The 17,935-nt window shown below is 36.4% G+C and overlaps 1 protein-coding gene across 9 annotated transcripts in view; it reads right to left on the minus strand.

Moving 5' to 3' along the window:
• The window catches only part of UBR1 (ubiquitin protein ligase E3 component n-recognin 1), a 154,756-nt gene that overhangs the window by 15,956 nt on the left and 120,865 nt on the right, over window positions 1–17,935 (minus strand). For all 9 annotated transcript variants that reach the window (XR_009051332.1, XR_009051331.1, XM_057721874.1 and 6 more), the window contains 8 exons: window positions 16,945–17,000; window positions 15,820–15,916; window positions 11,778–11,845; window positions 10,666–10,816; window positions 6,287–6,374; window positions 4,863–4,996; window positions 3,320–3,428; window positions 379–435 (listed from right to left, as the gene is read on the minus strand). Coding sequence is in view for 7 of the 9 variants with exons in the window: in XM_057721874.1 (XP_057577857.1) it covers window positions 379–435; window positions 3,320–3,428; window positions 4,863–4,996; window positions 6,287–6,374; window positions 10,666–10,816; window positions 11,778–11,845; window positions 15,820–15,916; window positions 16,945–17,000 (760 nt within the window). In the remaining 2 variants the exon portion in view is untranslated. The remainder of the gene's footprint in view (window positions 1–378; window positions 436–3,319; window positions 3,429–4,862; window positions 4,997–6,286; window positions 6,375–10,665; window positions 10,817–11,777; window positions 11,846–15,819; window positions 15,917–16,944; window positions 17,001–17,935) is intronic.

Here is a 17,935-nt window from a genome sequence, read left to right on the forward strand (position 1 = left end):
TCTCCTCATATCTAGAAAAGCACTACATCCCTACATGGTGATGTCTGTTCCTCCTGACTAGCAGAAACCCCTTACCAAAAAATGTGTTTGATTGATTGCATGTACTCCTCCCTTACCAAGAATACATATATACTATTCTTCTCCCCTGCCTCTTTGGAACAGTTTCTCGAAGCTATCTGGGATGCTGTCTCCCAGGCTGCAGTTCTCATTTTGCTCCAGATAAACTCAACTCGCAACTCTCATGTTGTGCATTTATTTTAAGTCGACAGAAACAATGTGCTGAGTGAGAACGAAGACAGACTAGAAAGCATGCTCATCAACCAACTACTTTTGGAAATGCAACTTGTAGATGGGGAAGGACTGAGAAGTAAAACCAACCTGACTGTGGTGCTTTTTTGCTTCAAACAGTTTAGCAAGGCGGGATCTGTACACCACCTATATGGGGAATGAAGAGAAAAAGCAAATGAGTCATCACAACGTCAGTACAATATTCATGAAGACATCTTCTCCAAACCTCTCTGTTCCTTCTTCCCATGTGCCCTCTGCTAGACTTCTTTTACCTTATATCTTGTCCCCCTTTCTTCTCCCTTTCTTTCTTCCCCTTCTGTGTCTTCCTATTTATCCCCCTCTTTTATTAATTTCTTTTTGAAAATGTTATCTATTACTAGAAAAACAGAAACCACTCTGAGTATTTTAACAAGAGGGAATTTAAACACCAGGAATTGGAAATAAAGGTGATGGAAGGGCTGAGACGCCAACCAGGAGACAAAAAGGCAAGGCAACCCAAAGATTAGCCAATAATAGGAAGCTACTACCCTTCCCAGGCTGGAGGAACAAAATAGTATTTTTGGAATGGTATTGTTGGAGCTCAGGGTCACTGGTGGATGCTAGGACTACAGTAGACCTGTCTGGTGGGAATTGGAGCCAGAGAAGAGCTATAGCCACTGTCAGGGAGGCCCCACAAGGCAGAGAGAGGTGGCCAAAATATAGGTTTCTCTCTTCCTCCTGGCCTCCAATATCCTGACAGTGCCTCCCACAGACTGAAGCCAACGGACAAGATAGACTGGGAAATATGGCCTTCAGAGCAGACAATGAGGAAAGGCTTTGAGGCAAGCAGAGCCAGCGATGGTACAGACTTAATGTTTCAAAGTTTGTACTGCTAACTAGAACAGCAAGTTAAAAACTTTCCGATTCCAACAATATAAAAGTAAAGTTAGTATAACCTACTGTGATTTTTTTGGATCCATTTGATTCATTTTTATCACACTGGAAATCAGAATACCTCATGAGAAAAGAGGAAACACAGAAAAGAACCCAAGAGAAGTGGTGAGAGCACAGAGAAAGGTAGCAGGAGATGGGCAGACATTCACACAAATCCTGACACGGGCATGAAGGGTAAAAGACACTGATTAAAGAAAAAGGGGAAAGAAAAAGGGCAGAAAATCAAAAAGACGAAAGGAAATCACCGGTGTGATACTGTGACTGATAATATTAAAAGAGAGACAAGAGGCTCCAAGTAGAGTTACTTGTGCTAAGCCGATGTCCATCAAACCAAGACTTAACACCTAAACTAACTGCAGTTTCAACCTTTCCCAGGAATGAAATCTTTACCAGTCTGGAATTTCCTGGTCAGCACCAGTGAGGTAATCTGCCTAACAGATCCTTTCGTCCTGCAAAGGAAGGTGACCTTGCCTGAAATAATTCTTTTTTCATTTACAACTTCCTTGCCTACCTTCTCGCTGACTATAAAAGGCTCCTTTCTACTTGGTAGATGGAATGCTGCCCATTCATGAATTCTTTAATAAAGCCAATTAGATCTTCAAACTTAATTTTGTTTTTTAACAATAATAAGAAATATATTTGGTCTTTTACCCAGTTCAAAGACCAAATGGGTCAGCACAACTTCAGCACTGAGCTTCCAAAACCCTTGGAATTTCCTGAGTCACATGAGTGGAAAAGGTGTCTTTTGTTAACAAAGTGGCTTTTGGACTTAAGGATGAGGGCTGGCAGCCAGGAGAACTAACCACGTGACGAGACGGTTGGACCTTTCAGCCTCCCCTTACCCACCAGCCTCTGGGGACAGAAGAGGGGCTGGAGGATATATCAGTCGCCAATGGCCAATGATTTACTCAATCATGCTTATGTAATAAAGCCCTCATAAAGCCTCTAAAGGACGGATTAGGAGAGTTTCCAGGTTGGTGATCACGTGTCGATTTGGGGAGAGCGACGTGCTCAGAGAGAGTGTGGAAGTTCTGCTCCCTTTTCCTCATATATTGCCCTAGGTATCTCTTACATCTGCCTGGAAGCGTTATATCCTTTTATAAAAAACTGATGATCTGGTAAGCAAAATGTTTCTCTGAGTTCTGTGATCTGCTCTACAGATTAATCAAACTATAGTTTTTTGGTCAGCACAGGTGAGAACCTGGACTTGCAACGGGCTCCTTCTGAAGAGTGGTGGTGGTGGGGTTGTCAGTTTTATATGACTGAGCCCTTAAGCTGTGGGATCTGACACTATCTCCAGGTAGACAGTGTCAGAATTGAGTTGAATTGTAGGGACACCCAGCTGATACACGAGAATTACTTGTTGGATGTGTGGGAAACCACCCCCCAAAACAAGTGTTGAAACTGGATGTCAGACTCTTTAATGGAGGAAATAAAGTAAGAGTAACATGATGAGAATTGATTATTAAAACGATGGTATATGTCAATTATATCTCCAAAAAAAAAAAAAAAGATGGAAAATGGTGGCAGCAAAGATAGGGTAAGGAAATTGGAAGTTTGGAGGGTGGAGAGTGATCAGAAAGGCCAGTAAGTAAAGGGGTAGGAAGAAATTTTTAATAAAAAAAAAAAAAAGACACACCTCTCCAAGGGAATTTAACTAGATACATGTTTGATCTACTAAATGATTTTTATTTCCTGCCCAGTCACCCTTCTGAGATATGAGCTACCACATGAGATATGCTACTGTCGTAGCCCCACTCTGGGTTCTTCTGATGCTTAACTGTGACTGTGTGGCTGCTGACAATATGACTTACCCTCGCTCCACCCTCCCCCCACTCAGTTTAAAACTGGGATGAGACAGCAGCTGTGGGGAAAATAAGCAAAATGAATGGTAGTCATGGTGAACAAGCAGAAATTCCAGCTGCCCACTGCTGCTGGTCTTATCCCCAACTCCTTATGTGTGTGAATTAGGAATCTCGTTTATTTTTGTCACCCCCTTGGATCAATGCTAATCAATCTAAAAGCTTAGCAAATATTTTTCATTTAAAATTTCCAAACTGTGTAATAACCCAATAATGATATTTTACTCCCATAGTACCTCTGGAGAAGAGGCCCTAAAGTATCCCAATATTTCTGGAAAAGGAGGAACAAATTTGTGGGTAAAGATAAATAGCTACAGAGTGCACTGTACTCTCCTTCTGCAGCATCTGCAAGAAAATAAAAATACATTTAATAAGTACATTATTCTTCCCTGGTCAACCTGTTAATAAGAGTTTCTTCATTGTTTATGCTTATTTCTATACCTCTGTCTATACAGAGTATACCTTGTACTCTATAAAACTGCAGGTGACAAATAAGACACAGTGATCCTTGTAAGTCTGATTGAGTCATTCTCCTGATCCGATTTCTCCAACATCAAATCACCACAAAAATACAAAATACAAAAGTCCTTATCATGGTATAAAGGCCCTACCTTATCTGGACCTCATCTCCTACCATCCTCCCCTTGTTCATTAGGTTTCAGCCACTCATCTCTACTATTCCTTGACAATGTCAAGCCAAGCCTTTGCATTTATTGTTCCTTCTGCTTAGGAATACTCTTCCTTCAACCTCCCCCAACCCCCCACCCGCCCAGTTCAACCCCATCTCCTTTTTCAATGTCTCTGCTCAGTGTCTCCTCACAAAGAAGGCTTCCATGATTCTGCCCCAGCATTCTCTACTCCCATGACCTGCTTTATTTTTCTTTACAGCATTTATCACCATTTGACGTTATACTATATATATTTATCTGTTTATTTATATTTCATCTCCTCTCAATAAAAGAAAGGACTTTATCTTATCCATTGCCACACTATAGCACCGACTAGATAATATACGATTTAAAAAAAATTGAAAACAACAGATCCGTACTGACAATCACTTGGAAAGTAGCATCCTATTTATCCAGAATCTGAACAAACCTACATCTAATAAACCCTACTGAACTGGGTTCAAGATAAAGAACCTTCTTAAGGCTGACCTGAGAAAAGGGCAAAAGAAAGAATCTCAGCAAATTTGATGACTCTTCCAAAATCATACAAACCTTCTGATTTTTACCCATACAAAGCTACAAGGAAGCCTTCTCTACTTTGATGTAGATTTAAGTCAAGTAAAGGACAAGGGAAATGATTCTGTTACTCAAATAAACATGGCCTCAGTTTATTACAACACACCTTGCCCAGCAGCATTTTAATTCTTTCATAATAGATAGTCATATGTTCAAATTTCAAGAAACAGAGTAAATAATAAAAAATTTCCTCCTACCTAGCCAAACAGTTCTCTTCCCTTAAAGGCAACCAATCTTTCTAATTTCTTGTATACCCTATCCTTTACACTCTGTGTGCAGGCATTTTGTAAGCTCAAATATAAAAACTGTACATAGACAGGAGCCATGAATAGGTTTTGCAGATTATGAGGCTAATCTGGTTTCTGGCCTCACCTTTCACCTACACCAGGGCAGGGGCACACATGTTTGGAATGAACACTGATGAAAGAAGTAAGGAATGAAGAAGTGGTTTTGCCTGCTCTCACCTTATATTCTTGAGGTTGAAGGTAATCAAAGAAAGTCACTTATTTAACTATGATTTCATTTTCCTACTTACTGGTAAATAGTTCTTCAGGTGGAGTTACTCCAAGTAAATAGTGGAAAAACAATGCAGCACAGCGAAGGTAAGGGATGATGCCATTCTTCAATGAGACCCATAAATACCAGCCAGGAATACCACACCCAATGTAGCTAATAGAATAGAACAGAATACTGATGAGACTAAACCTAGATAGTAAACACATCCCCTTTCAAAAACATAACTAGGCATTAAACAATTTTTTTATCTATTTAATTTTTAAACATTTAAAACAAAATATTTAACTAGCTATAGCTTCAGTCTTTTAAATCTCCTAATAGTTTCCTAAAGAAAACCACAAATCTTGCATATTTTACGAAGTAGATGTTTAAGGCAAAGAACTATTTTTTTCTTTTTCCTAACCCTTGTAATGTGGAGCAAATATATTTATCAATAACTAACCAAAGCAGCTAAGTTAGCTGAAGAAAAAAAATTAATACTTTCCTGATTTCTGTATTAAAATTGGTGATTTTGCAGGGCAGTGAAACTAAGCTATATGATACTATAAATCTTATAACACAAAGAGTGAACTTAATGTGAACTATGGACTGTAGTTAATAACAATGTATCAATACTGGTTCATGAACTTAACAAATGTACCACACAAATGCAAGACATCAATACTAGAGAAACTGGTGGGGGGAGGGAGGAAATGGAAACTCTTTGTATTTTCTATTCAACTTTTCTGTAAACCTAAAAAACAGCTCTAAAAAATAAAGCCAATTAACATAAAAATAAATACACACGCACATATATTCAGTACTTAAAAAAAAAAAAGTTGGGGCTTCCTAGGTGGCGCACTGGTTAAGAATCTGCCTGCCAATGCAAAGGACACGGGTTCGATCCCTACTCCAGGAAGATCCCACATGCCGGGGAGCAACTAAGCCCGTGTGCCAAAAAAAAAAAGAAAAAAAAAGTTGACTGATGAAGAAGATGAAAACAAAGAGGGGAACTTGGCAGCCGATACAGCTCAGCAGAGCATTCTACTGCACTTTGGTTTTAACCTCTGCATTGCCAATATACTTCACATATTACTCACAACTGCCTTAAAAAACCTATAAGTAGTTAAGTGTATTAACTGTATGAATTGCTTTAAAAGGACAACCTATTTTCAACTTTTTACATTCATTTAAATTATAACTGCTGCATATTGTTAAAATTCTATCATCTTTTGCCTATGTTCCCATAGCAGTTTATAAGAGTAAAGATGTGTCAAAACTTGTTTTAGTCTCAGAACCAAATGAATGGGTAGCTTTTACTTGTTGTTATTGCAAAAACCTTTAACCGATTTTTAAAAACTGGAATTAAAATGGTTCAAAAGTTATACTGCCAAACCACTGAACAAAGATGTGGAATTATAAAAACAATACTGAAATAGATTGGACTAATGGACTGTTACTCACCCACTCGTATACTGAGAAACTTCTGCCAAGAAAGAAGATGCAGAACGAGCCTCTTCACTCTCTTCTTGAATCTGTGCAAGGGGGAGGCCTGAAAAAGAAATTCTGGAAGATAAATCTATGAATTTGCTATTCAATTTATCAACTAAACTTCAATTTCATGGTTCCAAGATAATAAGCAATGTCAACACAACTGAGGTTTTTTTCCCTTGTTCTCAGTCTAAATTGTTGATTCTGAATATTAAAACATAAACTTTGTTTATCAGTATGTTAGCTAGAGAAACAAATAGGGCAGAATCGCAGCCTTGCTAAATATGATGTTTAACAAACATTTACTTCATTATAACATGACAGGGTAAATAAATCAGTGGTCATCTACCTGCTCTGAGTTCCTAGGAGTCTTAGCTAGCAGGTAGAAATTCAACCTCTAGAAAGGAAAGTAGACTGCTGTTCTGCCTTCTCGCTCAAGCAAAGAGACACACGAAAAGAACCTTGTGGGGTTATTTTCCTCCATAATCTATCCTTAACCTTTAGGAGGACCATCCTAAACCTTTCCAGCAACTCCCAAGTCTCCCACTTAAGTTAAAATTCTGTGTAAGCCACTGAAGTTCCCTGAACTTTAGCTTTATTATATTAAAATGGGGATAAAACTGCCTACCTTGCAGTCTGCTGTGAGGGATTGGTACAGCACATTTGAGTAGTACTCTCTTGTTTTAAAAAAAATTTTTTATACATTAATTCATCTGAAAGGCCACAGTTAAAATTACCCTGAATCTCTTACCTGGAATACTGCCAGTTCTTTTCTTTTTTCAATTAAGGTTTCTTTAGGAAACACACTTTTTTTTTTTAAGGAAAATATATCATGAACTCATACGGATATTTCCAATTTAAACATAAGAGTTCAATATTTGTATATGACTTTTTTTTCAGTTTGAGGTAACTTTTACATGCAATAAAATACACAAATATTAAATGCACCATTCGATGAATTTTGACAAATGCACATACCCATGCAACAAGATCTTTTTAAATTAATAAACTTTATTTTTTAAAGCAATTTTAGGTTCACAGCAAAACTAAGTGGAAAGCACAGATTTCCCATATACCTACTGTTCCCAAACACCTACCATCTCTCCCACTATCAGTACCACTCACCAGCACTGGCACATCTGTTAAAACCTACACTGACACATCATTATCACCCAAAGTCCACAGTTTACATTAGAGATAATTCTTGGTGTTGTACATTCTATGGGTTTTGACAAATGTATAATAAGATGTAACCATTATTATAGTATCCCACAGAATAGTTTCATTAAATAAACCCTAAAAACCCTCTGTATTCTGCCTATTCACCTCTCTCTCCCCTAATCCTTGCCAATCACCACTGGTCATTTTACTATCTCATTCATAGTTTTGCATTTTCCAGAATGTCATATAGTTGGAATCATATAGTATGCAGCCTTTTCAAATTTGCTTCTTTCACTTAGTTATATGCATTTAAGCTTCCTCCATGTCTTTTCATTGCTTGATAGCTCATTTCTTTTTAGCACTGAAGAACAGTCCATTTGTGGATGTACGACAGTTTATTCACAAGGACATATGGGCTGCTTCCAAGTTTTGGCAATTATGAACAAAGCTCTATAAATGTGTGCAGGTTTATGTGGACATGGGTTTTCAGTTCATTTGGGTAGGTACCAAGGAGTATGACTGCTGGACTGTATGGTAGGAGTATGTTTAGTTTTGTAAGAAACTGCCAAACTGTATTTCAAAGTGGTATGGACTTCATTCCTACCAGCAACGAATGAGAGCTCCTGTTGCTCCACATCCTTGCCAGTACTCAGTGTTAGTCAGTGTTTTGGATTTTGCCCATTCTAATAGATGTATACTAGTATCTTGTTGTTTTAATTTGTAATTTTCTAATGACACCAGATATTAAACATCTTTTCATATACTTATTTGCCATCTGGATATCTTCTTTGGCAAGGTGTCTGTTCAGGTCTTCGGTCCATTTTTAATGAGGTTGTTTGTTTTCTTCCTGTTGAATCTTACGAACTCTTTGTACATTTTGGATAACAATTCTTTATCAGCTGCATCTTTTGCAAATACATTCAACCAGTTTGTGGCTTATCTTCTTATTCTCTTGATAATAATCTTTTGCAGAGCAGTAGTTTTGAACTGTAATGAAGTCCAGCTTATCAATCATTTCTTTCATGGATTGTACCTTTGGTGTTGTACCTAAAAAGTCACTGCATACCCAAGGTCACCTAGGTTTTCTCCTATGTTATCTTCTAAGAGTTTTATAGTTTTGTATTTTACATTTAGGTCTATAATCCATTTTTAGTTAATTTCTGGGAAAGGTGTAAGATCTGTGTCTGTGTCTTGCATGTGGATATCCAGTTGTTCCAGCACCGTTTGCTGAAAAGATTATCTTTCCTCCATTTGTCTTTGCTCCTTCGTCAAAGATCAGTTGACTATATTTATGTGGGTCTATTTTGCGGCTCTCTGTTTTGTTCCATTGATTCATTCTTCTCTTCTTTCACCAATACCACATTGTCTTGATTCCTGTAGCTTTCTAGTAAATCTTAAAGTCAGGTAGTATCAGTCCTCTGACTTTGTTCTTCTCCTTCATTACTGAGTTGGCTATTCTGAGTCCTTTGCCTCTCCATATAAACTTACAACCAGTTTCTTGATACCCAAAAAATAATGTGCAGAGATTCTGACTGGGAGATTTTTTGGTTTTTACTTAATTTTTCTGATTCTTGTGTGTCTTCCTTTTATATTGAAATTTTGTTTCCCAAAGACATTAACACAATCACTTAATTGGTTTAAAAATTACCTAAAATAATTTCAAAACAACAATATTAGTACTACTGATATCACTAATTGAGTTCAATTTAAGATATTTGTTTGTAGTTCTTCCATTATCAGAATATATCCTACTAGGGAAGTACAGCTGAAGTACTGTCTTTTAAAGTCACTTAAGCAATTATTTTCTTGATATACTTGTTAGGTTCATGTGTTGTTTTCAACTGTCAAAAAATTATTTTTGCCATTTAGATTTTTTTTTTTTGGTTACGTATAATTGGGGTTCTAAAATCAACTACATTAAAAAGATATTCACAGAGTCTTTGCTCAAATTCTTGTACTCTTTACTTTGTCCTAGAGGCAACTCTTTAATTAGTTTTTGGTTTCTACTTCTATTGTTACATTTATCTAAAAAATAAGCAAGTATGAATATATGTATAAGCATGTATATGCATAAATATACATAAAATACCTTACACAAAGGTATTATACTACTGTTCTATACCCTACTTTTTTCACTTAATAATATATCCTGGAGATCACTTCTTCAATACATCTTGTTCAATCCATTTTATAGCTGCACAGCATTTCATTATAGGGATATACCATACGTTATTCAATCAATCTCCCAGTTTTTAGCTATTCCAAATAATGCCACAATGACTAATCTTATGCTTATATCCTTTCATATTTTTGCCTAGGAATCTGGGGTAGATTCCTAACAGGGGGATTGGTGGGTCAAAAGTTAAATGCATATGTAATTTTGCTAGATACTGTTCTAAGGTCACTCTAATTATCTGTCCTCTACATTATTTGAACTTTCAGCAGCCTTTATTGATCACTGATACTCAAAACCTGACTTTGCTTTCTATTAAGATTAGAATCTAAAAGGACAACTATATCTCAATTCCATGATGTTATATTACTCATGTATCCTCAAATGAACATTTGTCCAAAAAATATTTTTTGAGTTCTTATTGGGTATAACAAAAGTTGCTAGACACTTGAAGTTTATGAGGGAAGATTTTGAAATTTGAATGTTCTCTATTCAAGAAATTTACAGTTGGGATGGAGGAGCAGGGAGAAAGGAGAAACAGGGAAAGGAGGGAACAACAGTAAGATATAACTATAAAATAAGACACTATGTGATAAATGCTATAAAATGAACAAAATACTATCATTCTAGCTGGAGGAATCAAGAATGTTTCATAGACAGGGTTATCAAAAGGCTGAAAATATTTAGGTAGGGACCAACCCTGGAGAGACTAATCCCCAACCTCGAGTTTGGGAAATTTGAAAAGAAAAAGGGAAAAGCAGATGCAAATGGTCTCCCTATATACCTAGAGAGCAGCCACAAGTTAGAGAATCAAACGGTTTAGCTAATTATTCCTGTCACAGTTCTTCTACCTTTCCATTTAAACAGCATCCGTAAGGAAACAAATGAACGATCATTCAATAAGAAACATAATATAGAACTTAGGAATATATAATATGATTAATCACAAGCATAATTAATTTTGCCAATAAGTCATGGGCAAATGTTATTTACAGTTAACGACGGATGGGAACTTTACCTGTGTCTATGGTAAGAAGTATCTGAAGCATGTGTGCCATGGTGATCAAATGGAAGAGATAAAGGTGGTTATAGGAAGAACTAACTGATGAAGGCTGCAGATCAGCAGTGTCATCCCAATACAAGGATGGGAATGCTAACACAGTACCCACCTATGAGAGAAAATGGACATAAACATGGGTAACAACAAAGACCAACACAAGTTAAAGAACACTAGATCCTGCACTATTTTTGCGTTTTTTTAAATAACTACTGTATTTTCCCCAATTATTCAATAGGATATTTTAGAATATACCATAAATAGAGGACAAATGTCATCACCAAACAGATTTACCCCTTTGCTGGGTCTGCTTAGTCTAGCTCTAGGTAGTGGTCTCAACCCCGTGGTTTTAGAAGATTCAACACTGCAATCACTTGGGGAGCTCTTAAAGTAACACTGATACACAGGCCACACCCCAGTCCAATCAGATCATAATCTCAGGGGCTGGGGCTCATTTACCAGCATTCTTTTCAAGGTTCCCCCAAGAGAGTCCAAAAGACAGGAGTGACAACCACTGGGTAGAGGATACTGGCTAACCCTGCATCCACAAACTCCATGCTCCCAAACCTTACCCCGGCTTTCTCTAGAGAACTCATTTTGAAGGAATGAAATCATCACAAGGATGGAAAAGCTGTGCAAGAAACTCATAAAACAGTTGCCACCCAACCACAGGTGTTTGGGGGGAAGCCTAAATGCGCCCATGGCCTGGTCCCTATCACAAATAATTAATGGTTTTAAGACAGCTCACACCATCATTCACTGCTTATAATGTAAACAAGTTGAGAAAAAGGGAAAGGGGGAAAATACATTATTAGAAAAAGTTTGCTGGTATAGATACTAACTAAATATAATCAACTCGAATAAGACCTATTACAAAGTAAAGGGTAAATGTGGTTTCATTTTTAAAGTGATTTTGATGGTCTCAGTCAAATCTATATTTGTAAAGGAAATGGACAAAAGAGACTAAACTTTGAATATCAATAATTTATAATCTTGAATGAAGAGCATAAATTTGAGGAAAACACATGAAATTATAAGCTTGAATGACTTAAAGAAATTTACTGAAAACTTACCAAAACGTGAAATAGATCTACGGATAGAAGGCAAGGTGTAGGTTCTGATTTTAGGTTAGGAAGAACAACTGAAAAACAAAAAAACAAAAAAACCTTTTAATGTAATTCAGTTAATCATATAGCAATGTAGTTAAATATAATGCAAGATATAAACATCTAAAAAAAAATTTAACAGGGTTATAGTACAAAAACTAATAAACTGGTACGTCACACCTTTAAGATATGGCAACCATAATTAAACTAAACTGAGAAAAGGCTCTCTAAAAAGCCCTGGATGCAATTTAGTGGTTGAAAGATAAGACATAGGGGGAAAGGGTAAATAAACTAGGATGATTGAAAAAAGGAATTGTTCAATATGTATTTGCTGAATGAAAAAGAATTACTTTGATACAATGTTCCCCACCACTTTTCCCCCAACTACACCTTTCTAAATGTTCTGATACATAAAATATGTGAACAAATTTGGGGCTGGGGAGCAGGGAGAGCATGCAAAGCAGTGTAAGTGAAAGGAGGATGAAGAGGATCCTCCTGAACAAAGTTAGATAATGGTTTGTATGAACTGATGAATGGAAGGAAATGCAGACAGCTCAAAAACTTTGTCCTTCTGATTTGATCAGTCTCTAAATTCAGAAATTAGGGGAAGAGTGACAAGGAAGTGAAATCAAGAATTCAAAACAGTAAGGGTTCTGTATATATAAAAATGAGGGAATTGATTACATTTCAATAAAGCTATTATTTATTTAAAATGAGGGAAAGAAGACTCTTTTCAGACTAGGTCAATTTCTTAACCCCCAAATATTCTAAACACAACCATAAAAGTGAAGAGCATGGGCTTTGGAGTCAGACAGAAATGGAATCCAGTACTTCCTGTGCCTATTTGTCATAAGCCAGGTACTCAACTTCTGCATGTGCATTAAAAGTACTTATCTTGAGCTTGGCATACAGTAACCACTATAAACACTATTAATATTGGCTTTATAAAACAAGCTAAAGTGACCACAGGGCTCTGCCATTAACTAGCTACCTGTTCTTTTTCAGTAATACTTCTGATACATCAGTTAACATGTATATGACACTACCAACACTACCTACCTTATTTTCTTCTCAATGTTACACAATGTTTTGCTTCCAGGACATTTTAATAGCTCCTAATCCCTTGTCCTCAATTTTATCACCTTTTCAGTCAGCAGAATACCCTTTCTAATATCAAATTTTTCTTACAGACAGCTATGAAACTTTTTTTTTTTCTGGCTGCTAAATCTATTTATTTTAAAAGTCCTCTGAAATCAGAAGTTAATTTTTTGCATGCATATTTTCATTTCATCTATCAGTAAAATCTTCCATTTATACTAAATTAAATATCTCAGCAAAACTTATGTGAGTAGTAGGAAAAGCATAGGTTTTATGGTCAGGCTTGCGTTCAAATATGAGTTCTGCCTCTTACTGGTTTTATGACCTTGGTTAAGGCACATAACTTCTCTGCACCTCAGTTTCTTCATCTCTAAACTGGGAAAAATGATAATCTCCTTGAAGAATAGTAGTTAGAAGACATGATTCTATAAAAAGATCCTGGTACAATGCCTGGCACATACATGGCAGTGAGCTTTGTATGTCCTTTGCTACTGCAGAATCAACATGTTAAAACAATATTCACCACCTTTCACACAAAACCACTCTCTATTGCGGACTTTCCTATTTCTCTCAATAATCTAGTTACTCATTTTAATTCAAAATCTTGCCTCCACCCATCCCAATTCCCTCCCTAATTTATGCTACTACATGCAGATACATGTTACCTCTAATTTTTCCTTTTTGCAATCCAACCTATACAATATCAAATTAACCTTAAAATACTATTGCTCAAAATGTTTCAAAAATTCCCAATATCCTAAAGAACAAAGTTCAAACTTCTCATTGGGGCATTTAAGACCCTCGATTTTTAACAAAACAACTTCATACTTCTCCATCTATCTATACGTGCCACTACTCCTACCAGACTTGTCTATCTGAACATACCACATGCTTTCCTACCTCCTCAATCTCGGTTCAAATTGTGCCCTGGGCTCAGAATGCTGTCTCTGTTCCTCTCAACTTATCTTTACAGATCCTGTTAGAGGGAAAAAACAGCAGAACCCCATGGTGATCTCTTCCTGTCTCAATTTTTGAAGTACATGTTTTTAACCATACATCTGGCATTTGGCTACTTTATGAGTTTTCAGAGGTTTTGCTTCTTTAATTCAATCATAAGCCTTACAATAGCAGGGACCATATCTTACACCCCCATACAGAGTTTATAGCCCTTACACCTTGCAAATATGTTGCTGCTAATAAATTTTCACATAACAAACTTTTATATAAAGGCACAAAGCTACAATACAGAGCAAAAGCATAAGAATTCTATTAGTTACTGCCAATTAGAGATTACGCACTATTATTTCAGTTTCTGCCATCTCTGATTGATGTTAAATAGTCTCCTTGTTTGGTGCTTATTTTGAGGTGTTTTAAACATTATAAATCCCATAATGTGTGATGAATGTAAAAGCAGGGAGACTATTTGGAAGTGCTGGTAAAACAAGGTTATATCGAAATTATAACTGAAATGAAAAGAGATACCAGAAATTAAAAAACAAAACCACAATATTATTATGTGAAAAAGCTAAACTGTTAATACGAAGAGGTCCTAAGAACAAGAAGCACGTGTAACACATGCAAAATTCTGGGCCTGTGCAACTGACCAATAAGAGAAAAAGTAAATGAAAAAAGGGAAAAAATTGGACTTCCTAGGTGGCGCAGTGGTAAAGAATCCGCCTGCCAATGCAGGGGACACGGGTTCGAGCGCTGCCCTGGGAAGATTCCACATGCCATGGAGCAACTAAGCCCATGTGCCACAACTATAAAAAAAAAAAAAAAAAAAAAAGGGAAAAAATTTAAATGCGTAGCTAGGGAAAAGCATTAACATTACATTCCTATTAGCATGAGGTTAACTCAGGAGATAGCTGGAAATAAACTTGAAAATGTAACAGCTAGTAAAGTGGAAGTTCTAGTGAAAATTAGGTGGCAGCTTTGGATGGAGCCATGGACCGCCCCCCGCCCCCCCATGTCATCAGAGTGACAGCTGCCCAGGAAGAGCTCCCTAAGAAGCTTGTGGGAATCAACAAGGAGGAAAGTGATCTGTTTCCACAGACTTTCAAGGTAAAATAGCTGGTCAATTTTGGGGAAAAAAGCCTGTTAGATCAGCTAGAAAAAAACTATGCCTGGCTTTAAAGCTTAAAAAGACTGAATGACTCTCTTATTTGACAGAAACATACCTAGGAAGTGCAAGCTTAAACCTCATTACCTGTGACATATTGAACCTACGAACAAAAAGACTTATAAAGTCTTTTTTAAGTCTGACTTATTTAGGTACAAAAGAGCTCCTATAGTACAAACATCTAAATGGAAATGCAGATAACCAAAATGAAAGCCAAATCATTCTACTACTGTACAACCTCTAATCCTTCTTTATATTTTTATATTGAGAGTACCATATGAGCTTAGTTAATTTCTAGCTTGTTAGAATCTTAAAAAAAAAAGCAAACCCACTCAGCTGTTATAGCCTGTCTCTGAAATGCGCATGCATGGACCTACAGTCTGAGATTGTCACACTTCGCACTTCTATTATTTTTATATGACTTTGATATACACCAGCAAAACTAAACATATTTCTAAATGATCTATCCACCATCACTGCTCCCTTTTCTAACCAGACTGAGATACAAGGACGTTAGTGATTGTCAATGTTGGTTCAAAAAAGCCCTTAGGTGGGTATAAGGGATACAAGTTGACAACATTTGGAGAACACTTGGTTTTAAAAATAAGATTGCAGGTATTACAGGAGCAGCCAAGTGTTTTGTTTTCTTTTTCTTTTTTCTTTTGTAAGGCTGTAGTAATGAGTGTCCAAAATAAGTGCAGTGTGTTATTTCTTAATAAAATACACAGACAAAAATGCAATGGGAAAAGACATGTAAATAACATAATAATAATAATTCAGAGAAGACTCTACCTGATAGAAGACGGATCAGATGTTTCTGTATCAGGACCTGTGAACAGGTAATCCTTTGTGCAATAGCAAACTGCATTAATGCTTTCAGACCATTATGCTAGATTGTAAGAGAGAAGATAAAAAAAATAAGGGAAAATGAAAAACCTAAGTCATTCACTGTAAAAACCAATCCCGGTCTGCAAGAATCAGTACAGACTTACATTCTTACAAATTAAGTCACAATATTTTTAAGACTTCTAAAAAGTTTTATGACTTCACCGAATTTTTTAATAGATTCTCCCATGACAAAGATATTAAAGATATAACCACCTCAATTCTTATTTAAGTACTCATTTTCCCCAGAGTAATTCTCTTAAATGTCTGGCCCAAATTATTCTATTGAGGCCTGTGCAAATAAACATATTTATAGAAATTCTAAAATGATGACAGAAAATCTCTGAATTCAGGGAACAGATCTTCTGCTTCCCAGACGAAGTTGGGAACTATAGGGAAGCACATCATGGACTCCAAGTCCCCTGTGCCAGCTGTCAGAAAATAAGAGAGAAATGGCTAGGAGGTGGCTGGTCTAGGGAATCCTCAGTTGCCTAGTTTATTTTCACAGGACTAATGAGCACATTTCTTCAGTACTGTTTTTCAGAATCCCCAGTGTTATGAGGCTTGGGCCTGAGGCAGGAGTATAGTTATGTGGAGTCAGGATCTGCCCATCAAGGAGTCATGGCTTAGTTTTTCTTGAATTCAGTATGATGATGTATCTAGAGCTAAGCCAGCATTAATACTTCATGTTACATGATGGTGCAAAATTAATGAGAAGGAAAAATGTAGGAGACACCAGGGTTCCGATTTGGAAACAAACAAAGAAGGGGATAAAAAGTAACCAAGTATCATCAGAAATCTTTCTGTGAATTACCTTTACCCACCAAGAATGAACCAACTCTCCAAAGTGTACAATGTTGGCCTTTCAGTCTCCTATAAGACTGAAGTAGCTATTTTTTTTTTTTTTTTACAGAATTCTGCTAATTTTTACAGGAAAAGGAATGAATAAAGATTTTTAAAATGATAAATTTACTGTGGACTCCTTAAAAAAGCATACCATGAGCTACATGTACCCTGCTGGAATATACATACCTGTCTATTTTGAAGTGCTCCAAACAAAGGTTTCCCTTCATCTCCCAAGAGGTTTTCTCAAAGAGTAAGAAGAACAAAAATAATAAATTCTGCATACTTCTACAATTGTATACTTGGTTTCTGTCTATCAGATGTTCTTTAACTCTATTTTTGACCAGATACTTTGCACTTCTCCCCCACAAAACTTCATGTTGAAGTCTATGCTAAAATTTTCAAAAAAAAATTTTTTTTTAATATTTATTTATTTGGCTGCACTGGGTCTTAGTTTCAGTACGCAGTATCTTTGTTGTCGCACACGTGCTCTTTTAGTTGTGGCATGTGGGAAATAGTTCCCCAATCAGGGATTGAACCCAGGCCCCCTGCATTGGGAGCTCAGAGTCTTAACCACTGGACCACCAGGGAAGTCCCCAAAGTTTCCAAATTTTTGAGTGAGAGAATACTACACAGGCAAATGTAGATCATTCACAAATTGTTACTATAAATAATAAAGTCCCTGCAGCAATCTATAAAGAATATTTGGGAAAAACAAGGCATTCTGGTTCATTTATCCTCCTTTTTAACATCCCTCCAATGCAAAAAAAAAATTTTTTTTAATTGATGTTGACTTACAACATTATCTTAGGTTCAGGTGTATAGTAATTTGATATTTTTAAGGATTATACTCCATACAAAGTTGTTATAAAATATTGACTATATTCTTGTGCTTTAAACTACTTCCTTGTAACATTTATTTTATACCTAGTAGTTTGTACCTCTTAATCTCCTTCACCTATTTTGCCCCTACCCCTACCCCTCTCTCCTCTGGTAACCACTATTTTGTCCTTTGTATCTGTGACTCTGTTTTGCTATATTTGTTCATTTGTTTTATATTTTAGATAGCACATATAACTAAAAACATATGGTATTTGTCTTTCTCTGTCTTTACTTATTTTTAAATGAGCAACTTTTTAATACAGTCACACGTATTTTGTTAAAAAATAATACATAAGAC

The sequence above is a fragment of the Hippopotamus amphibius genome, chromosome 2, assembly GCF_030028045.1.
Source record: "Hippopotamus amphibius kiboko isolate mHipAmp2 chromosome 2, mHipAmp2.hap2, whole genome shotgun sequence".
Lineage (NCBI taxonomy): Eukaryota > Metazoa > Chordata > Mammalia > Artiodactyla > Hippopotamidae > Hippopotamus > Hippopotamus amphibius.